Source organism: Pantherophis guttatus, chromosome 2, assembly GCF_059756535.1.
Source record: "Pantherophis guttatus breed Tessera chromosome 2, ASM5975653v1, whole genome shotgun sequence".
Taxonomy (NCBI): domain Eukaryota; kingdom Metazoa; phylum Chordata; class Lepidosauria; order Squamata; family Colubridae; genus Pantherophis; species Pantherophis guttatus.
The window spans coordinates 208684270-208707904 of record NC_142064.1 but is presented as its reverse complement, the minus strand read 5'-3'; the positions used below and the strand labels follow the sequence as shown (position 1 = coordinate 208707904).

General features: G+C 41.1%; 2 protein-coding genes across 4 annotated transcripts in view; both read left to right on the top strand.

Moving 5' to 3' along the window:
- Positions 1 to 1220: 1220 nt before the first annotated feature.
- The window catches only part of HYAL3 (hyaluronidase 3), a 30678-nt gene continuing 8263 nt past the window's right edge, over positions 1221 to 23635 (top strand). Inside the window, exon 1 of one of the 2 annotated variants that reach the window (XM_087887690.1) lies at positions 1221 to 1314. The gene's annotated coding sequence lies outside the window, so the exon portion shown is untranslated. Of the gene's footprint in view, positions 1315 to 5256; positions 5399 to 23635 lie in introns of those variants that run through there. The other variant, XM_034440620.3, reaches the window with a different exon arrangement.
- On the top strand, positions 1225 to 11514 carry NAA80 (N-alpha-acetyltransferase 80, NatH catalytic subunit). Of its 2 annotated transcripts, none has more exons than XM_087887691.1 (2): positions 1225 to 1314; positions 10305 to 11514. In XM_087887691.1, exon 2 carries the CDS (start codon positions 10359 to 10361, stop codon positions 11367 to 11369), a length of 1011 nt encoding a protein of 336 aa, XP_087743817.1. In that variant the 5' UTR covers positions 1225 to 1314; positions 10305 to 10358; the 3' UTR covers positions 11370 to 11514. The 2 variants fall into 2 exon arrangements, with proteins under 2 accessions (XP_087743817.1, XP_034296527.2); XM_034440636.3 differs by lacking the exon at positions 1225 to 1314 and adding an exon at positions 9483 to 9605.

Genomic DNA, 23635 nt, shown 5'->3' with positions numbered 1-23635 from the left:
GATGTCAAGCAGGACCAGGGAATTAAAGGAATTCCTTAAAACTTTGTTTCTGAATCTTGGTAACTTCAAAATGGGTGGACTTCAACTCCCAGAATTTCCCAGCTATCATGTTGGAGAGAGGAGTTCTGGGAGTTGCAGTCTACACATTAAAGTTGTCAAGGTTGAGAAACATAGCCTTAAAAGCGTTTCTTCCTAGTTGTTTTTGAATCTTCACCATTAATAGCTCCAAGCAGCAAAGCTCTTGGCAAAAGAACTGAAGATTACAGTATAATTCAAAAACATCCGGAAAATACCTTGTTATAAGTGTGGTAGGTTTACTGAAGCTTAATTCCTGGTAAATCTGCAAAGGGAGGAGCCCTGAATATTTTACTCTACTGTAAGAAAAAAAAAGGATTCTTTTTCATATTAATAACAAAATAATGCCTAACCTTTTAAAGCTGAGTTAGTATAATACATAGTACTGTATAATAGTACAGGCCAGCTGTACTAACCTGAATTTAACCAGTCTTTCCAAGCAAAAATAAGATAACCTCCTTTCTCACAGTGTTTTTAAAATGTTAAAACAGCTTTTGTTTTCCATTTTTTGAGCCTAGGCAAAGAATCCAGGCTTTTTTGTCTTTTCATCCGTTCCTTTTTCCTCCCTCAATTTACTCCACACCTTACACCAAGGGTCCCCAAATTTGGCAGTTTTAAGACTTGTGGACTTCAACTCCCAGAATTCTCCACCTTAATTTAATCCCAGCATAATTCTGGGAGTTGAAGTCCACAAGTCTTAAAGCTGCCAAGTTTGAAGACCTCTGCCCTACACACACATCTACGGAGATTCTCTCTCACACACACACGCACTCTCCAACACTTCACGCGCGGAGCACCGAATCGTCTCTCCTTCACTGCACCCATCTGTCGCTTTCTAGCCCCACGTTCTTCGATTCCCCAACCCAGTCACGCACATCTTACGCTTCCTTTGCCGGCCCTGCGTTCCTGCCCAGACGTTTGCCTTTTTTCCCCCCCCTTCTTCTTCCCAAAATGAATTAACGGCTCCGTTTTCTTTCATTTGATGCAACCGAACCTCGAAAGGAGAAGCGTAAACAGAAACCGGTTCGCAAAAGTTAGTAAGAAAAGGACAATCTCCAGAGAAGGAAAACCTCCAAGCCGCTAGAGGGCAGTGTAGCTTTCGGGACGGGGGGGGGGAAAGGAGGGTGCAGAACTTTTCTGCCCTCGCCGCTTTATACGGCGTGCAGGACCGCGGGCGAGCTCGGGTGGCTTGAAAAGGCAGAGCGTCCGCACGGCGTTTCCCACGGTTGCTAGCACGATGTTAGTATTTATTATTAAACCCGCTTTCGGCATTAACGTTGGTTGGGGCAGGGATGAGGGTTTGCAAGGAGAGAGAGAGGCAGGATAGGTTCAAACGGAATCCTCTCTCATTTGCCCGACGGGAGATCGGAAAAGCATCGAGGAATGAGAATATTCATTTGGGAGAGAAAGCAGGAATCGAGGGGGGGGGGGCGTGGGGTGCGAATAGGTTTGACTGACAGCTGCTTGATTCTTCTTTCTCTTGCTCCAGAAGAAGAAGAGTTGGGTGCCCATAAAAGGATAGGAATCTCTGAAGCGTGGGAAGCGCTGGGGGGTGAATGGTGGATCCCGGTTGAGACGCTTATCCCTCTAAAGGCAAAGAGAGGGATTCCCCAAACCTATTAAAAGCCTCTTTATTTTTTGCACCCAGGAAGGAGACGAAACGGGGGTGGGGGGTGTCGGGTGGGAGGTGAAACGTCCTAGAAGTAGCTCCTTCCAAAACGAAGCCTCTGGTTAAGCGCAACGGCAGTGTGGAGAACAACGAAGGGAACTTCCCCTGCATTTCCTCCTATCTCTCCTTGTACGGTTTGGAGAGGACCGTTTGCAGTCTCGGTTCTTTGCTGACACCTCGCGTCGTTTAATGGGAAAAGTCGTAGCTGCCTTTTTTTTTTTTAATACGGCTTCTGGAAAAACGCCACAAAGAGTCCCGGGTGACTCTGCTGGCAAAAGCGAAGGGGCGATTCAATGGAAGAAAGCCCCGAATTTGGGATGGGTGGCACAGGGCAATTTCTCGGTCTATCCTCGGATAGTGAGAGCCAGCGCTCCTGGATTAGAAGATTAAGGTGCTGCAGGGGTGGTTTTCCTCATGGAATTGAAAAAATAATACTCTAGTTGCATCCTCACATATAAGGGAAGGAGAGCTCACTGTGTTACTATACTGTTGGCCCTTTGAGATAGTCCATATTAGAAAAGCAACCTCCTGAATACTAGTTTTATTATAGATTACAGTAACAAGTTTAGTAGTTCTTCCCCATTCTCCTGCCTTTATTAGGGTGGGTCAGTTCTGAAACACTTTCTCAAATTTCTGGTTTGGGCTCAGATTTCATTTATCAGAATTTATTGCCTAGGCCAGGGGTCAGCAACCTGCGGCTCTGGAGCCGCATGTGGCTCTTTCACCCCTCTGCTCCAGCTCCCTGTCACTCAAAATATGCGTCACAACGGCCAATGTGTGACACCCGCCAGCATGCGATTTATTGAGCTTTTCAACCCCCCGTAGGCCAACCATGGATAAATCCAAGAAAAGAAAAGTTTCAGAAGCAAACAATATTTAATTCAACTACATATGCTAGTTTTGTAGCCACTCAAGAAATAGTCAGGCACAGGAAGGGTTTTGTGGCTCCTGATGTTTTCTTTTCTGTGTGAAATGGGTCCAAATGGCTCTTTCAGTGTTTGCAGACCCCTGGCCTAGGGTTTGACTTTTCCTTCTATCTTGGTGTTATTCTCACAGCATATTACAGTTACAGAACTGATTTTGCTTTTGGGGTGTGTGTGATAATGTTTGGACAATGTAGGAGGACAGCAGTGTTAGTCTTACAGTGGTAATAAATTCAGGTAGCATCATTTCTAATTAACAATGTAAGTAAAAAAGAATAAGGGTATGCCTTTTAATAACATTTGTTAGTCACAAAAGGTGCTACCAGACACTTCCTAACATTATGGACAAGAAGCTTGTTTCCTATTTTTTTCTGGGGTGAAACTGCCTTCAGGGTAAGCTGGCCTTTTATTTCTAAGTTCCTATGTATTTCTCAGGAAACAGATTGTGACTTTTCTGCAGTTTATTCTTTGTTGGCAAATACAAAGTTGAGTAATTATGTAAAATCTGGCATTAAACTGTAGTATTAACATAGGATGTTGCTTGTTTTCTATCCAGTTTAGGCACTTACTTGAGGCCACATAATTGTAATCTAGTTCAATCCAGTCCTCCTGCAGCACTCTGCCAGCTGAAAATGGGGGCTTCCATGCTGCCTGTTTTTGGCCAGCAGAGTGCTTCTGGAGGCTGGGGAGGCCGAAAATGGGCCGCATGGGGCCAACATGCACCCCCTCAGCTTGTTTTGGCTGGCAGAGGCACTGTGGGCCGGTCCTTTGATATTTCCAGGCCGACCCCGCGGACCACATTTAAGCACCCTGCGGGCCGGATCCAGCTCAAGGGCCTTGAGTTTGACACCCGTGATCTAGGCATTCGATTAAGCTCAGAAAGCTAAGTATTTGAATGGGAACCATCAGGAAATATAATGTTGTAGACTTAAGTTAGGAAGGTGAAGAAAAATTCCCAGAGACGTTCATGGCAACAATAGCAATGCTTTGAAAACTATATGGATGTGTTCACGAAAACACTATGAGCCAGACTTGAAAGACCTTTTTGTTGTTTCTTCTAAGCTCCATTTTCTGGGTAGATCCTCCACTCTGGATAATGGACATTCCTGAATATTTGTTGTTTGGGCCACAATGGCTTATGATCCCCTCAAGGAATCTTCTCTTAAATAAAAATAAATAAATAAATAATTTTATTTCTATACCGCCCTTCTCCCGAAGGAATCAGGGCGGTGTACAGCCTATTAAAAAACACAAAGACAAACATCAGTTAAAAATAATTAAAATTATTACATAATTCGGCTGAAATTTAAAACCCCAAAAATTTAAAACCCAATTTAAAAATTATTAAATTGATAGCCTGGCTTGGCGGAACAGCAGGGTCTTGAGGGCACAGCGAAATACACGGAGGTCGGAGATCTTGCGCATTTCCGGGGGCATTACTTCCTTACTTTTTCAGTAGTTATTATAAAGAGAAAAAGAGTGCCAATAAATTTCAGCCTGAAGTCCAGGACCCAGCTCACAGCACAATGGTTAAATCAACCAGGTGTTCCTTGGATAGATGCTTGGTGACTTATCTGTCACTTCTCCTTCACTATGTGTTCTCCTGCTAATACCAGTGGATAGAATTCTTATGGGGGAAAGATGATAGTTTCTTAATGTTGGAGAGGTAGAGTAATTCACTCTGTGTGTGTGTATGTGTGTGTGTGTGTGTGTGAGAGAGAGAGAGATAACATGAACACATTAAAGAAAAAGGATACAAAATAAACAAGGAAAGAATGGCACGTTATATTTGTATACATGGATGTATGGAATGTCTGAGTGTGACAAGGACTCTCTGAATTTATAAGACCTTAAATTGACATGTGAGTTTAATTTAAGATAATCACAGCCCAGTGTTCTTTCACTCTCAAGATGGTTAGAAATGGCTAAAAGATATGGGATGGGACTGTGATGGCTTTGGAAGGTAAGCATTGAAACAGTGACTTCTGACAGAAAAGAAGTTATTTGTGCCTCTCTTGCGTGTTCATTCAGTTGGTCAATAAATATCTGAGCATGCCTCAATGCCACACTGGGTTAAACACACTAACAAACTGATGGGAGGTGACAAGGCACTATAAATTAAGCTAAGCAGTGTACCCATTGTACAGTCAGCATTGTTTGTGTCCATACTTTAATGGTATAGTCTGTCTGAATGCAGAAATGTTGGGGAGGAATTAGGGCATGGTAAGATGTCAATCTAGTTTGCCTGTTCAACCTGCCCTACTTTGTCCAATGTTCCACCCTAGGTAACCCTGATTGTTGTCTTTATAATAGGACCGGATGTTGCTTGCTAAAGTATACTGGATGGTAATTTATTAGAGAACAGATTGTCAGAATGCTTTTGCCTATATTTGGACTTGCCAGCAAGGATAGTTTTAAAAGATTCACTTGAGAACCCCTTAGAATTTGCTGGCTGCTTTTGATTGTTGAGCTGGGGAAAGGTGCCAGCCTTCGATTGTAAGGGCTGGGCAGTTCAACACTTAATTTACATTTCAGATACTTCCCCCTTTACCAGTATTCAAATTAGCAGCCTCTTCTTTCTTTAAAAGAAGTAATGGACAAGAAGAGCATGTTTAGTTCCTGCTGTGCTCTTGTGAAAGCAACTAAACTGTTTCCACCTGTTGTTAGTTGGCAAGCAGAAATTTCTAAGGAGAAAGGTGGTGCTACTTGAAGCAACTCCCATTCATTGAAGGTATTTGGTGCTTTTTTCCTATTTGCACTTTTCTTATGCATAATACTTGGACAAGGATATTCTTGGCTTCCTTGATCAGATATTGTAGAGTACTAGGCAGTCTAAGTCTTGGAAAGAAGGGCTGTGAACTAAATGCTCTTGTTGCCTACACTGTAAAGGAACAGGAACTATAACGGTCACATTGTCATATAAGTTGGGTTGATTTTTGAGAGTTATAACTGAGGAAGAAGTTGTTGTTAGTTGCGAAGTCGTGTCTGACCCATCGCAACCTCAACAACATTCCTCCAGGCCTTCCTGTCCTCTACCATCCCCCGGAGTCCATTTAAGTTCATGCCTACTGCTTCAGTGACTCCATCCAGCCACCTCATTCTCTGCCATCCCCTTCTTCTTTTGCCCTCAGTCTTTCCCAGCATTAGGCTCTTCTCCAGCGAGTCCTTCCTTCTCAAAGTATTTGAGTTTCATGAGGAAGAAGTACCTTTCCCTAAGTAATGTTAAAACAGAGAGGATGAGAATCTTCACCCAGTCAGGGAACCCAAGAAGAGAAATATGGTTGACTAGAGCTTTCAAACCTGATTGAATGCTTTATTGCCATTTTAAAGCAAAGCAATTTGAGATTGACACCAAGGTGAAATTAGGGAGAGCCCAAGCTACAGATGTTGATCATTGGCCATTGCTATGACTGATATTTTCTCCTATCTCAAAGCTACTCTCTTTTTCTCTTCTCTCAATACCATTATCATAGTGTTATCTGTATTTTTCTAATCTAGCTCCAGAATTCTGATAAAAATCAGTCCCATGCAGTATGCCAAATATTCAGGATTTAAGCAAGGAAGGGATACCTGATTTACTGTAGATTAGAATTGATGTGATAGTTAGAATTCCACTTTGTGAAAAGGACAATACGTTTACCTGCGATTATGCTTTCTGCTCAGTGTTCTAATCTGTATTAGGATAATTTTCCAAAACATTTGTGGTTCTGCCATTATCATTAGCATTATGATATATTTTGTTTCTCTTATTTATTTATTTATTTTGCCAAGGGTGATTTTTAAAACATTTTTATAAGGCAAGTTACATGTTTCTCAACACAACACATTGTGCAATTATAATAAGATTGCACAATTTCAATAGAATAATGGGCTTAGTATTTTTGTGCCTGTTTTTGGGTAAGTGATAATAAACATTCTTCAAAAGTCGTTTGCAGGACACTTTACTGTAAATCAGTTGGCAAATTCTCAATTTCTTCCCATAATAACAACATACATTATTACTAAAATGAAGATGCTTAAAAAGTAAGTTTTTGACATATCTGGGTGGTGTTTTGATACAGAGGGTCGTACCTGTTTGGTCTGCCAAAGAGACACCATCAGTTATCAATTCTATTAAACTGCTACCTGTTAATTGCTTCCTACCATCTGTACTTACTTTTGTCCTTTCAGATCAGGTGAACATACTTTCAAATAAAACTCTGACCTGTACCCCCAGCAGGCACATGGGCCATTTGGGGCGAGAATGTGGACATTAAAGTAATACTGGTGCTTTGCTTTGTAGCATGACCACTTCCATTTATATATTAATGTGAAAAGTCACGCCTGTGGGCATAGTGACATCTCTGTTTCTAAAGGTACTAAGATATTGTGCAGCTAGGAAAATGAGGTACTTAAGTAGGCAATTGTCTCACAAAATTCTATGGCCGAAGTGGCTTACAAATTGCATTTTATTATTGAAAGAACATGAATCATGCATATCAAATATAAACATCAGCATGCAAAATAATTCAGTATTTTACATCAATCTTCGTTTCTGTTGGAGACTCAAATAGCACATTGTTGGCTCAGCCTTAAGATTTTACCCATTTTTAAGGAGGTAGTATAAAGATTTGGAGTTCTTAGTATTCTCTGATCTTGATTGTTTGCTTCCAGACATTTCATTACTCAACTAGGTTACATCACCGGTGCTACTGAATGTAAAGCTTGCTCCCTGTTATATTCAGTAGCTTCCTGTCAGTATTGGTGGAAGTGTGGTTTTCTCCTTAGTAGTTCCTTAATTAGGGTCCTGCTTGATTGGTATTAATGCCTGCTTAGTTTATGGGCATCTAGGAAAGAGAACAAAAGTAGTATTCTACCTAGAAGTATGTGAATGGTAGATATCCCTTCTGGCCATTCCTAACTAGGCAAGATGGAGAGACAATCCCCTCAGAGCATCTCATGTGAGTTAGATGGTATCTCAGATGCAGTGGCAGTGCTGGCTGTGTCTCTGGAGGCTATAAGGGTCTAGATGGGGAGGATCCCCCAGGACCAGATGATTCTTCATCTTTGATTCTGGATGGGGTGATACTTTCCTGGACTGAACTGGAGCACAATTCTGGGGTCCTCCTGGACTCACAGCTCCTGCTGAAGGAGCAGATGGCAGTTGTGGTAAGTGGGGGGGGGGACTTTGCATAGATTTGTCTGGTGCACCAATTGTGTCCTTTCCTGGACCGGGAGGCCTTGCTTGTGGTCATTCACGCCTTGGTCACCTTCCGTTTGGACTACAATGCGCTCCACTTGGTGCTGCCCTTGAATACCAGCCAGAAACTTCACCTGGTCTAGAATGCAGCACCGCACACAGTAATGAGACCTCTATGTAACACCTCTGTTGCACGAGGTGCACTGGTTTCCAGTTTCTTTCTAGTGCAATTCAAGGTGCTGGTCATCACCTTTAAACATTTATAGCACAGGGGCAGAGATACAAGACCATCTTCCCCTAAGGACATCTACTTGTCCTACCAGGTTACATAGAACGAGTATATTCCTAGTCTCTTTCCATAAAATTGTCATCTGATGAGAGCTAGGAAACTTTTCCATGGCAGCCCCTGCCCTGTGGACCACTCTTCCCCCTGAAGTTTGGCAGGCCTGTACCCTTTTAGCCTTCTGTAAGGTTTTAAAGACCTAGCATTTCTCCCCAAAATTGGGAGATTAGATGATGGCACATGATCACAGAGTTGTGTCATGTTATTAACAACTGCATTGTTATCTTAATATTTTATGTTTTAATTGATTGAATATTAATGTTTTGAAAACAATTTTATGTCTTTTGATTTTTAATGGGGAGTTGCCCAGAGTTGCTTGAGAGATGGACAGCTATATAAATGTTGTAAATAAAATAAATGGGTTAGAGGGATTGAGTTCTTTTAAATAAGCTCCTTTTTTCTTTGTTACTGATAAATAATGGGGAAGTCCCCCATACCTTCCCAAGTGGACCAAATGTATAGAGTGATGCTCTCTTTTCAAATCCTCACGCCAAAATGCCTCCCTTGAACAAAACTGCTCCATATTCATACTTGATTCACATATGTGCAACTCTGTGGTCTAACTGGAAACATCAATACTTCATCTGTGACTGGTTATGGGAATGTTTCAACATACTGCCTTCGTGCAATTTGCCACATCCATGGCCTCTGGGAGACATTGGAGGAAGTATTGCGTTGTGCTCTGGAGAAACATTCGAACAGTCCCACAATTGGCTTGAGCTGTTCCTTCCAGAGCTCAAATGATCACGTAAGATTGTTCTAGTATACTAACACTACATGTTCTTGCCAAACAATGGTAGGAGACTGCCACTAATTCCACACTATTGTGACAACATGAGACCTGCAAGCAATTCTGTGTGCCCTAGTTACCTAGACGTGATCTAGGCTATTGTGATGGAATGTGTACTCACAGCATCAGAGGGGGTGTATTTTGTTAATTTAGAGCCTTTGCCAAGAAGCCTGGATTAAGAAACTGCTTAGTCCTGAGCTGGACTAAATTCACCTTAGAATCTCTCAAGATATATCTGATAGGAGAAAAGGTAATATGGTAGTTTTAGTTTAGTAGGTTTCTGTCCATTAGGTGCAAGCAAATAAAAGATTTAACTTGATTGGATTTCATTGTCTCATCTGTTGACTTGGGCCTTACAGTTATGGCAGGCAGAAATGAGAAGGCATAATAAGAGCCATATTTAGCTCATATCTCCTGGTGAGGACCAGAGATGTGAAGTCATTATGACATTACCCATCAGTGATGTCATATTACAGCATCTTAAATGCAAGGCTGCTTCCTACATAAAACTTAACTAGAGTCACCTTGACTGTTGAGAGAAGATAAAAGAGCAAATTGGACTTGGATGTTCCTTTAGAGTAGATTGCTTTTTTACATACAGATCGTCTTTTGTGGCCTATAAGCAGGTGATCCAGCTATTTCAGCAAAGGTTTTACAGAGAGTAATATATTTTTTGAAAAATAATGGTCTTCTATGCTTGTGGGATAAAGAGGAAACCTACAATCAGTTCCTCTTTTTTGTTAAAGGTTTAAAAGCAATAGAATTTATATATTATTTCCAATGGGGAGAGTGAGTTACCAGACTGTTTTCTCCTAATCTCATGCAACTATATGTAATCTATTGCATTTGCGTAGCTTATTCAGGGTGGTATTCCATACAGACATTCTGCTTGTTGGTTAACACATGGTAATTTATATTTGGACAGTAAAGAAAATGAAAAGAAAGTTTCAAAGTAGCAGCTTGTAGGAATTTGCCTGTTTTCTATTTGAATGCCTATCATCTTCAGATATCAGGCCCATGAATGCAAGCTGTACTCCAATCTTTCTTGAAACTACTGGAGCAGGTTGGGGAAATTACTGGGATAATAGAATGGTAGTGGTTAAAATAATGTTTATTTCGATGTACAGTATGTGCTATTAAATGGATTTCTGTATTAGGTCCATTTGTTGCTGTCTGGGTGTATTTCAGAGGACGCTAATTTGGGCTTAACCTAGGCAAAAGAAAGAAGGAACTGCTGAAGTTTCCCTGTAATGTCAGTGAGATGATTAACTCTCTGGGAAGTAAGTATGGATTGCAAGCACATTTCATTGTGTTTGTGCTTTCAGGAGTGCACCAAACTCTCTCTCTCTCGCTTGTGAAGTTTCATCACGGTGAGAAAAATGGGTTCGGTTTCAGAGATGCTCACAGCAGTCCCCCTTCACAAGAGGCCTGATCTCCTGGAGGCCTGTGCTGACCTCATCAACGAAGAGTGGAAACGGAGCCGGACCTCCCGTATCCACTCCCTGCAAAAATCTAGTGACAACTTTCCCATGTGCCTGGTACTGATCAGAACTTTGAGGCTAACGGAGGAAACTGCAGAAGGGAAGACGTCTAATACCCAGTGCCAACTTCTAGGACATGCCAGGTTATCCCGTGTGGTTGGCCAATCTAACAGTTTGTTTGTGGAGACCGTGGTGGTTGCCAAGGCCCTCCGTGGAAAGGGCTATGGCAGGAAGCTGATGGAAGCTGTTGAGAACTTTGCCAAAGCCCACAGCTACCAGCATCTGTATCTCACCACACATGACAAACAGCATTTTTATGCCCACCTGGGCTATCGCTTATCCAAGCCTGTCCAGTGGGCTGGATTCATCAGTTCTCTGGTACCTATGGAATTTTTGGAGAACTTCTCTACCCCTCAACATAAGATGGAGCTTCCTGCACAATCTGGGAAGCATAATACAAATGCATCTTACCAAAGCAGATCTGGAGCAAACTTTCCTCCTTCACCATGTGCTGTACCTCTTTCTTCTTCTCCTTTTTGCTCAGTAGCCCCCCCTTCATTGCCTTCTCCTTGTTCTTATCATTCAGGGACAGCTACCATTTCTCCCCGTCCTCCGTTGCCAGGTCCCCACCCATCCTTTGTCCAGTCCAGTCATGCTCTGGTTCACTCTTCACTGTCAGCTTCCCCATTTGCCTCTGCTGCCCCAGCTCTTCCACCTTCTCCTCCTCCTCCTCCTCCCCTTCCACTTCCAGTGCCTCCACCAAGAGCCTTTTTAGTAGGCCAACCAAGCTCCGGAAAACCTGCCTCTTCCAGGGTTTTGGAGAATACATTTGAAGAACAAACGCTTTTAGAAACACCTTATCGGGATCTGAAAGGGCAGCCCATATTCTGGATGAAGAAGGATATTTGATTTTCTCCCGTCATGTGACTGTAAAATAAAGATGAAATAAATGAATAAGGAGGAAAAAGGGAAGCCTTTCTTGTTTTAAAAGGAAAGCCTGGCTTTGTGAGACAAAAGATCGCCATTTAAAATGAATAAAACAATGCATTTGGTTTTCTGTTGTTCTTATCAGTTTCCTTTCCGTTGAAAGTTCAAGATGCTAAGACTATATATGTTAGATACACTTTGAAGGCCAGCACTTGATTCTCATTGAATTTCAGTAATTATTGGCAAAGTTGTACTGTTGGGGCTATACCGAGCTGCCCTATAGATTCCCTTGCTTCTCCTGCATTGCATGTCCCAATAAACAGAGCACCTTCAAAACTCTGCAAGGTGTCCCTTCTGACTCTGCAGGGAGCATTCAAACGAACACGTACATTTGCAAGTCTGTGGTGCTGATGCATAAAGAGACTACCTTTGCCATCCCTTCTGCTAGACTTTATACAGGGTTTAACTACGTTTTATTGAATAAATTTGAGTTGATTTGGTTTATCAAACTTGCTAAGTGATAAAGCTAGATTTACAGCCATAGCAGTCAGCTTCTTGTAACTCATCGGTTCAAACTCAAGCTATATTTATTTACATGTATTATAGCTGTCCCACTCCGATGAACTTGGAGTATACAAGACCAGAAAAAAGAATCCATAAGATCAAAACCTAAATACATAGATATTTATCTAATATTTGATTTCGATGGATGAGTCATTGCCTTCACTTGAATTGAATAGAACTGAGGTGCTGCTTTGGTGGGGTAATAGTGGAGCAAGCTTGCTGCTTCAGAAATTTGTCCCATTCTTAACTTTTACCTCACGAATGGCATCTGTAATAAAAGTTCTTTCCCATTAGCCATCATACACTTATAAAGTGATTGTGTTTAAAGTTTTGTGATTGTGTTTAAAGTTTGGTTTGAGGAAAAAACAACTCTTTAATTATATTGACTCCCAGGACTTCTAATCCACACAATCTGGAATTATGGGCTTTGGAAGCTCTAACCTGGTGCCTTCCAAAGAAGTTTGTGTATAGGTTGCTGTGATAGCTTAATATTGGCTCCCTGGTGAATCCACCTGCAAGAGCATTGCATATTGTGCAGCCAAGTGTTGGATATATTCAGACAGTTTATGGATATAAGTAATTTAAATACATGAAGTAATGCAATGTGATACTTCTATTACAGTATTTAGAATTAACACTTGACTTGCAATTCCAAATTCTTTAAATTGCTTTTTGAAAATGAAGAGGGCAAACCCCGTCAGAATTCGTTCACGAAGCAGCAACCTTGATACAGCTGTAAAGGAACTATTAAAACAGCATGTGCATGCAATTTTTTGAGGGATGTATAGGAAATGGTATTATTTCTTCATTAAATGTTGTACATTAATGTTTCTTGATACTTAAAGTCCTTGAAATGAAAAATTTCCTTTTCATATTAAAAGCTGCACAGGTGACGTTGGGCATACAGAATACCAGGTGTTGGCAGATATGCAACACTTCGGCCTAAAGCAGTATTTCTCATTTTTGCCAATTTTAAAACGTGTGGGCTTCAACTCCCAGAATCCCCCAGCCAGGCTCGGAAAATCAGAGCTCAAATTCACGCGTCTTTAAATTGCCAAGGTTGAGAAACAGTGGTCTAAAGAATATTGTTTTTCATTTTAAACAGGAGGAAGGTCATAGTTCTCAACGTATGACCACAACTGAGTCCAAAAGTTTTGAGTTCAAAATTGAAAGAGTTGCCACGCTTCTGAATTTTGATCATGTGACCACGGGAATGCTGCAACGGTTGTAGGAAAAATGGTCATGTCACTTTTTATAATGCCATTGTAACTTTGAACAGCCACAAAATGAACTGTTGTAAGTTGAGGACTACTTTTACTAGTAATTTTTCCAATATAATGCTTGGGATGGCAAAAGTTGCTTGCTCCCTATTCTATGGAAGAGACTAGAGCAGTGTTTCTCAACCTTGGTAGCTTGAAGATGGGTGGACTTCAACTCCCAGAATCCCCCAGCCAGCAGCGCTGGCTGGGGGATTCTGGGAGTTGAAGTCCACCCATTTTCAAGCTACCAAGGTTGAGAAACACTGGACTAGAGGTTTCTTCCTCACAGCTCAAAGTGCTTTCCTCCATGCCTGAGCTAGAAGACCAACTAGCCATTTGCTGTCATCTTTAACAGCCCTAATTATTATCTCTTCCGGCTTGAGATAATAGCTGGAGAATGCACTTCCCATTTTCAATGCGGGGGAAGCCTGTCTGTCTTCTCAACACGCCCAGCTGATGGAGAAACCAGTTTTCAGTCTTAGTACTGCTGTACTTGTGATGTCCCAAAGGTGCTTTTTCAAGAAGCAACTGGACTTTCTGGTTTTTCTTCGAAGACGTTTCAGTTCTCATCTTGGATGAGAAGTGAAACGTCTTCGAAGAAAAACCAGAAAGTCCAGTTTTCTCTTGAAAAAGCACCTTTGGGACAACTGGATGACTGAGACTCTCCATAGACATGTACTTGTGATGATTTTTGCTCATCAGCAAGGTGATGCCTGACAACATCCACAAGCTCAGCCATTGATCAGAATTCACACACCCTTTCAGAGGGGCGCCTCTCCCAGTTTGGTGGAACCTACATCAGCTGACTGATTGAGTGATAGTAATAACAGGTGACTAATAGCCGATAGTGATAATAGGAGTGGGGGCTTTTGATCTATGATGTCTTCAAGCCAACCCTGATATAGAGATCTGATTTAGTTCTGGTAGCTTTTAGCTTGAACAATGGTTGACGGATAACAAGAGGCTGCATAAACTGATTCTTCGCTGCATCATTAGGCACCCACCTTCTAGAAGAAGACCAATTTAGCAATTATGTCCCTGACAGAAAACAGAATCAGAATCAAACGGACGTCAGAGTTCTTCTAATCCAATCCTCTGCTCAAGGCAGGAAACCTTATACCATCCTGGTGAGACCTTAAACCAGGGGTGAAATCTACTTACCTTCCCTACTGGTTCGGAAGTGCACATGCTGTGCATCACATGCAAACCCTTCTGCGCATGTGCAGAGGGTAAAAAACGGAGGGTGGGCGGAGCCCCACGCTGCCGTTGCTACTGGTTCCCCGAACCACCCGCCACCATCGCTACCAGTTCAGCTGAACCAGTAGCATTTCACCCCTGCCTTATAACATCCTGGTAACTGCTTGTCCAGTTTAATTTTTAAAAAGCTCCAGTGATGGAGCATTCACAAATCCAGGAGGCAAGCTATTCCGCTGATTAATTGTTCTGTCAGAAAATTTCACTTCTAGGTTGGATCTCTCTTTAACAAGCTTCCACTTGTTAAAGTAATCCTTGAGATACGACCACAATTGAGCCCAAAATTTATGGTGTTAAGTGAGACATTCGTTTAATTCGACTGATTTTATGCCCTTTCTTACCTCAGTTGTCAAGTGAATCACTGCAGTTCTTAAGTTAGTAACGTGATGGTTAAGTGAATCTGGCTTCCCCATTGACTTTGCTTATCAGAAGTTTGCCAATGGTGATCACATGACCCTGAGACACTGCAACCGTCATAAATATGAATCAGTTGCCAAGCATCTGAGTTTTGATCATGTGACCATGGAGATGCCGCAACGGTTCTAAGTGTGAAAAACAGTCATAAGTCACTTTTTTCCAGTGCCGTTATAATTTTGAACGGTCACTAAACAAATTGTTGTAAATTTTTTTTTTTTTAATTTATATACCGCCCTTCTCCCTGAGGACTCAGGGCGGTGTACAGCCAGAATTAAAAAACATGAAATACAAATATTAAAAAACAATTAAAATATATATAAATTTGGCCCAAAATTAAAAATACAAACCAATTAAAACATTTAAAATTTCTTCTTAAGCCAGCCCGGCTTGCTGGAAAAAGTGGGTTTTAAGGGGACGGCGGAAGTCACTAAGGTCTTGGATTCTCCTTATCTCTGGGGGCAACTGATTCCAGAGGGTAGGTGCCCCCACAGAGAAGGCCCTCCCCCTGGGGGTCACCAGCCTACATTGATTTATTTATTTATTTATTTATTTATTTATTTTTGAATTTGTATACCGCCCTTCTCCCTGAGGACTCAGGGCGGTGAACAGCCAGATAAAAACACCAGATACAAATATTAAAACACATTTAAAAATATATATAGATTTGGCCCCGTTAATTAAAAACGATCAGCAAAACAGAACAATTAATAAAACCCTTAAAAAGAAATTAAGCCAGCCCGGCTTGTTGAAAAAAGAAAGTTTTAAGGGAACGGCGGAAGGCACTGAGGTCATGGATTCTCCTTATCTCAGGGGGCAACTGATTCCAGAGGGTAGGTGCCCCCACAGAGAAGGCCCTCCCCCTGGGGGTCACCAGCCTGCATTGTTTGGCTGATGGCACCCTGAGGAGGCCCTCTCTGTGGGAGCGCACGGGACGATGGGAGGTCGTCGGTAGCAGCAGGTGGTCTCGAAGATATTGAGACCGAGGATTATTGTATTTGAGGATTGTATTGTATTGTAATTGAGGATTATCTGTATTTCTTGTCCTGCCCTCTAGTGCTTTGGAAAAGGTCAATCCCCTCCCCTATGGGACAGCCCCTCGAAGTGCTGTAGGACAGTTATCATGTCCCCCTAATACTTCTCCAATAGGCGTGACATAACCTTGCTCCATCAACCATTCATCATATGATTTATCTCCAGGCCCTTTATCATCTTTGTTGCTCTTCTCTGTATGTGCAGTACATCAGTGGTGAAATCCCGCTGGATCTATCTGGCTCGCACAAACCGGTAGTGCCGGTGGCGGGAGGCTCTGCCCCCCCCAGGAGTCATTACGTCCCGTTTTTGATCCTCTGTGCATGCACAGAAGAGGCAGGCGCGCGCATAGCACGCTTGTGCTTCCGCGCACTCCTGTTCCTAAACTGGTAGCAAAGGTAAGTGGATTTCACCGCTGCAGTACATAATGCACTATGAAGTGGCAGAGAGAATGGGATCTTTCCTGCTTTACCCTGTATCTCCAGTTCTCCCCATCATGGTTAGGCTTCTGTAATTTGGCTGATCCAGGTCTCTGAGTCAGAAATTGAGTGAAATTCCATTTTGGAAGAATCAGACTTGCTGACCTAAGCGTAATGGTCTTTCAGGAGAGTACCACGAGACAGAAAAGGAAGGGTGTGGCATGGTGTGGTGTGGCTGCACTATTGACTTGGATATCATGATCAGGTCAGCAAGTGCCAGGCTGGTACCATTCCCAAGAGATCATCTAGCACTGCCATTGACAAAATGTTGCAGAGGCATATCAGAAAAACTGCTATTGCTTGGTGGCTACTGAAGGGAGAGAACACTGGACATTGAAACATCTAAATACTTCACAATGCCTATGGATTGGAGACAAGAGGAAGCAAGATTATGGGAACATGCTGTGGTTAATTGCAAGTGGGATAAGACACAAGTGTGGCTTGGAGAATGATCTGAATCTTGCGTTGCTTCCTTTTTCAGCAAATTGGAAGTTCTCATCAAAAAAGGTTTGTTTAAGTTCCTTAAATGCAAATCTCGCATCACATCACATCCCCCTCTTTATACCAAGCATAAATATTTGTCTCCATATGAGCATGGACTGAACCCCGGAGCATAGATAGTATTTGAAAAAGAAGGTCAGAACAACATAGACTGTTACTCCAGGAAGTAAAAAAAAATATATAGCTGGGTTACTTCTGAAATAACAGCATCATTTCCCATTGTTGCACTGTTTTATTAAAGGATAGCCAGGCAGCGTGCTTTATGAATTATTTCTATTCATGATGCTTTCTTTCAGATTAATATAGAACTGGTGTTTTACTTGCTTTCAAGGTAAGCTTGTCTGAGTTTTTTTAAGCAGTTGAAAAGAGAGAGTCCTTGTTAATTTAAAAAAACTTAGTACTGCATTATGAAAATTATAAAATTATAAAAAATTATAAAAATTTGCATTGCCCTCAACATACAGTACTTCAGGTTTGATATAGCTATTCTCAATCTGGTCCTTTTCCTATCCAAATTACTAATCAGAATATTGCAACATGCTTTTCCTCCTTTATGAATATATAGGTTGGTGAGAAAAGAGGATAAATAGAGAATAAATAGAAGAAGCTGTGAAAAGTGTGCCTTGATTTGAAATTGTTTTCTATTGCCCCATAAAATTTTGTGAGCTGAGTTATTATAGATGGAAATATAAAAAGGACTCATCCAGTCATTCCACTAAACATGATAGATTTGCTTCTAAGAAATATTTGCTATACTGCCCAGCTGTTAGTGCTCGTTTTTTTTCTAGTAGCAACTTGGATTTTACGTGAAATTAATGCTTTTTCAGATTTAGCCAACAGAATGAATTACCGTAAGTACTACAATTTGCAGAACATTTAGAACAGTGCAAATAATAACCTGTTTTTAAAAACTGACTTATGTAAAGGAATGCCTAAAACATATTTTCATCATTAGTTGAAACATTAGAAATAATGTTCGTGCTTCAAAGTTCTTCACACTTTTCCATCAGATAGAGGAGACAGCCACAAATGAAAGGAGTTTCTTCAGCTTAAATAATATTTATTATGTGACCTACTGGATTTTGTACTTGATCTGTGCTGAAACAACAGAGAAGGGAGTTGCAAATGGCCAAAAGAAATGGTCTAAAGCAGGGGTCTCCAACCTTGACAACTTTACGACTTGTGGAGTTCGACTCCCACAATCCCTTAGCCAGCGCAATGCTGGCTGAGGAATTCTGGGAGTCGAAGTCCACAAGTCGTAAAGTTGCCAAGGTTGGAGACCCCTGGTCTAAAGAAAAGAGTCTTTAATTTGCTCTCAGTTTTGTTTTGTTTTGTTTTTTGTGGTAAAGTTGGTAAAGCCAAAGGGCAGGGGGCGGATGAAAAGTGGGGTTGCTGAAATTGGCATTTGCGTTTAAAAACAGTCCTGAGCTGAAATGTGAAAAGAGGTAGCAGGCATTTTTCCATTAGGTACTGCAGGTGCTGTGATGGTTCAGGCAGCAGAAAGGACATTCTAGATTTGCCAGGTGAAAAGAACAATGGCTTAGCATATGAAAGCCAAATGTTACTCTGAATTGTCCCCCTCAGTGGAACACAGGTTCTTTTGGCATGCAAAAGAATGGAATGGAAAAAGTGATTTATGTGATAGGTATGTGTACTTCAAAGAAGTCACAGCGGGATGCGTGTGTGGGAGAAGTAATCAAAATTCAGCAAGTAATTTTTTTAGGTCAACTTTTTCCCAGAAGATCACAAAACAATGTAATTCTTTATAGTATGAAACTCTTTAAAGAGTAACTTCATAAACTTCAGAACTTGGGTAAATAAAGCCAAAGCTTTTGCTATGTTATCTCACTGTATGGCTGTTTCCCCTGAGTCTAAAAGACAGAATAGAATTTGACAGCTGAAAAGCTATTTCCTTAGATTAGATCAAATTGTTTATTTAGGGAAATTATATGACCACCCGTCTTAACCAAATAACTCTGGCCATCTAACAAAACTGGTACTTAAATAACACAATGTAAAAACCATAAGGCATCACATAATTAAAAATGCCCAAATCTGACATCCTGGCCCCAGCACCTAAGAAAAAACAGGTCTTCAGATTTTGTGGAAAGCTAATAAGAGTCCCCCCAAGACTCAAGGGGGAGGCTGTTCCAAAAGGCAGCTCTCACTGGTCATAAGATGTACCTCGTCAGTATCACTGAACAATGTAGTTCATGAAAAGAAACCAGAACATGCCCATCCTGCTGGATCATGTCGCAGCGAGGTTACATGGGCATACCATGGACTAATGGTACAGTGGTGAAATCTGAACCGATTTGCCACTAGTTCACTGGCCGCGGATGTGCACTGCGTGCCAAATGCATGCTGCGTGCGCATGCATAGTGCGTACCAAATGCACACTTCATGTACACATGCACAGTATGCGCCAAACTCGCACTTCACACAAAAAAAGGCTTGGGAAGATAAGTAGAACAGTGAGGGGGGGTAACAGCTGTGCCGCTTAATTTAGATTCACTAGGAAGCAGGATTTCTATTTCTGATCGTCAGAAATACCGGTTCAGAGGAACCAGAAGCTTTTTTTTTTACTACCGGTTTGCCTGAACCGGTAGTTTTTATCACTACCGGTTTGCTCGAACCGGTGCAAACCAGTAGCATTTCACCACTACAATGGTACTTTTGAATGATTTTATTTATTATTGTGTTAATTCGTGTCCTGTTTTTATTACTTTTATAAATAACTCAAGGTGGGGAACATACGTAATACCCCTTCTTCCTCCTATTTTCCCCACAACAAGCTTGTGAAGTGGATTGGGCTGAGAGGCAGTGACTGTCCAGGCTTTTATGCCTAAGGCAGGACTAGCACTCATGATCTACTTGTTTTTAGCCTGGTGCCTTAACCACTAGACCTTTTCAAAAGCAGCCTGTAGTTGCAATGCAGGAGGCCATTGTTATTTTGAGGAATTTAGTGACATATTTTGATTTATCCTTCATATTGAGAAAAGTCTAGAAGGTTAGAACTCATTCAGAGCTGACCTGCTTGGTTTGCACTCTTGTTTAATGAATAAAGGAGAAGGTGGGTGGTGAAGCTTCACATAATTTCAAAGCTTTACTCACTGTGAAAGTTCCAGGCTTTCAGTTCCCATGCCTGTGTCATTTGCCAGCCAATCAAGACCAGGTCTTGCAGTCTTATCATCATAGCAGGGCTATGAAGTCATGGTGCCAGGTTTTGATAAAAACTTTAGGATTATTGTTGCTTGTTGGGAGCTTCTGCGTGGAATCTAGCATTGGTACTGTGGAAACTGGCTACCCTTGGATTATCTCTGCTGTTGTAATTAAGGAGCTCCTGGCAGCTTGTAAGATATTTGGGTATTATCTTGTTGGTAGGTATGTTTTTTTATGTTATGCTTTTAACTGCTTGTTTGAGCTAATAATAAAGCTTAAAATTCCTTCCTTTATTGGATTTTTATTTACTGTTCATTGCCTCTGGGTCAAAAAAAAAACCAAAACACACCAATTGCCTGGGCACCTGATCACTGCCCTGATATTTGGCAAAACATAATTGGCAACTATGGGGATGTAGTGGCTCAGTGGCTAAGATGCTTAGCTTGTCGATCGAAAGGTCAGCAGTTCGAATCCCTAGCACTGCGTAACGGGATGAGCTCCTGTTACTTGTCCCAGCTTCTGCCAACCTAGCAGTTCGAAAGCACGTAGGAAATTCAAGTAGAAAAATAGGGACCCCCTTTGGTTGGAAGGTAACAGCGTTCCGTGCACCTTTGGCGTTTAGTCGTGCCGGCCACATGACCATGGAGACGTCTTTGGACAGCGCTGGCTCTTTGGCTTTGAAACGGAGATGAGCACCGTCCCCTAGAGTTGGGAACAACTAGCACATATGTGCGAGGGGAACCTTTACCTTTAATTGGCGACTAATGTGTGATCCAATCACATTGCCCTTTTGAAGAAGAAAATGTCCTAAGCAATGTGATAGTGGCCAGAATTATATTCCTGGTTGGCTCAGCAAATAAGTCTGGGGGCTAGTGGCTCAAATATTAAACTGCCCCACCTGTGGCAACATAACTCTGTGGCAGCACCTGCCCTCTGGAATGACCTGCCCCCTGAGATACGCATGATATCAGACCTCTGGACTTTTCGTCGGGCCCTGAAGACACACTTGTTCCATCTAGCTGGGCTGGCTTGATCCCATCCTCTCAGTTTTTTAATCGAAATTCGGTTTTAATTGGGTTGTTTTAAATTCGGGCCAAAATTATTTAATTGTTTTTTAAAATGTTTTTAAATTTTATCCTGGCTGTACACCGCCCTGAGTCCCACAAGAGAAATTTCTATTATATATTATATTATATTATATATTATATATTATATTATATATTTCTATAATATATTCTATTATATATTATATAGAAATATAATAAAATAAATAAATAAGTTGGCTTAACTTCAACTCCAAATGTGGTGCTTGCATTCATTTATTGGAAGGGGGAGAGAAAAAAGGACAGAAGTCATTGGATGGATTAGGATGGGTCTTTTGCATTGCCACTACACAGGGATTGAAAGGAGCATTCTTGTAGGCTTTTACAAAATATTGCCCTCCTCATTACTGAATACTGAATCCCAAATTATTTCCAATTAGTGCTTTTCAAAATATAAAGTTTTGTATTTGGTGGCTTTGAATTTATCCTGACTCTTGGACAAGCCTCTAAGATTTATTGGCTAGGTTTTTGGGAAGGGTTGGTCCTTGCTTTGCTAGGGCAGAGAGAATGGCTGGCCCAAGGTCACCCAGTTAGTCCTGGGCTAGAATTAATTCTCAGTCTCCCCGTTTCATGCCTGGTGCTTTTAACCACTTTATCAAGCTGGTTCTCAAAGATAATTTATCCTAAGCAAATTTACATTCAATGCCTCTCATTTCAGCTATGAATATGGCACATCAAAGAGGGCTTTTCAAGTGTCCTATTATTCAAAGCACAATGCTATTCTGTTTCTGGTCTTCAAGTACATTCCTTGAGCTATTTCTACCTTCTCCAAGATAAAAGTTGCTCTCTTTCTGTTCACTTTCACACACATGGATGGAACACACACAGAAGCATGGATAGATATTAAATAAGAGTATACTGTATTTTACTAAAATAATCTCCATTAGTATATTTCTCATACAAAAACACAGATCAAACAAAAGCAACAAAACAGAAGCAGGAACATTATTGACAAATATTATAGAATTATAGGCTTGGAGGTTGCATTTCACAACTTGTGAAATAGCAGCTAGGAGAAAAGACTTATTGCCTTACTGCTAACAGGAAATATTGTAAAATGGTGAGGTGACTGTTGGAGTATTCCCATGATGATCATGTTACTAATGTAGACCCCAAAGTGTGAGCAAAATATTGTACAGAGAATTAATTTTTTGGGTCTGCAATGAAGTTTGGATTTTAAGCCTGGGTATAAGTGTGGAAAAGAGTTTGATGTTGACTTATCAACTACATGGGAAGTTTGTAGTTTTTATTTGTAACCAGTTTAGTTGAATCAGAAAGTTTGGATTGGAAGAAATGCTCTGGTCTAGCCTGCCCTAATATAGTGCCTTCCAAGTGAAGGTGGGGGGCGGGGGATCAGTTCCCATAATTTTTCTGGCTGAGGTTTATGAGAGTTGACATCTATTTGACAGCAGAATGGGAAAATTGCATTTTACCTTATCTTGGTTTCTTTAAATGTGGGAGAAGTCAAAAGCCTCATCAATGCAAACTAGGTTTTTGAAATTGTAGAAAGAGGTTGGTCTGCAGTTTCTTCAACTAGGTATTAACAAAGCAAACAATCCAAACCACCAAGTGGAAGCTGCCCAGACAGGAACTTGCACATCTTGGTTGGGAAGATACATAACTGCCATAGAGTCATTCCTCCCAGCATTTTCTGTGTTGATCCAAACATGTTTTACTCATCAGAATTTAATTTTAGGTCATCTAATTAACAACAGCCTTTGCCTGGCAGTTCCCACTTAAACATTCTCACCATTTCCACCTTAAAAATTTAGTCCTTGGATTTATCTCCTGAGGAGTTCCTTCACCTGTCTGGATGTGCTCAGTCAAGCTGTGGAGAATTTTGCTTCGTCCCTCCTCCCCTATGCGTTTCCTTAGGAACCACATGCCAAAGCCTATTTATTTTATCCTTTTTATGATTTGAAGGCCACTTATCATAATCAATGTCCTTAAGTTATTTATAGCAGCTATAAAACATGAAAAGCATCACTTAAAAAGACAAATATTAGAGACAGGTGCACCTCAATGCATTTCAAACATGGTCCTCCACTGTGAAACTGGCCTATTTAAAATATAAACTATTGTCTGGATTTTCATTTTCTCCTGTTGGTTTTAGCTCTCCTTTTTTCCCCAGCTAGTTTGGCTCCTTTAATTATGATTTGATAACTTGAGTTTTCCTGGTACCAGGGAGATATATGCCAAAGTATAACTTTATAGCCAACCATCACTATGATGGATTATGAACACGCACTAGCTGATCTCAAACAGCAGGCCATTGATTTAGAGCTGCAAGTGGACTTTCCTGTGGTACCCAGAAGCACCTTTTTGAGGTACACTTTTTCCAATCAGCTAGATATCTTAGTTGCATAATGATCCCAAAATTTAGAAGGGATTTATTCTTGGCCAGATTCAATGCCCTCCCAACAGCCATTACTAAAAGGAGAGGCATCACTTAAATGGTAGAATATATTATTCTGTAATGT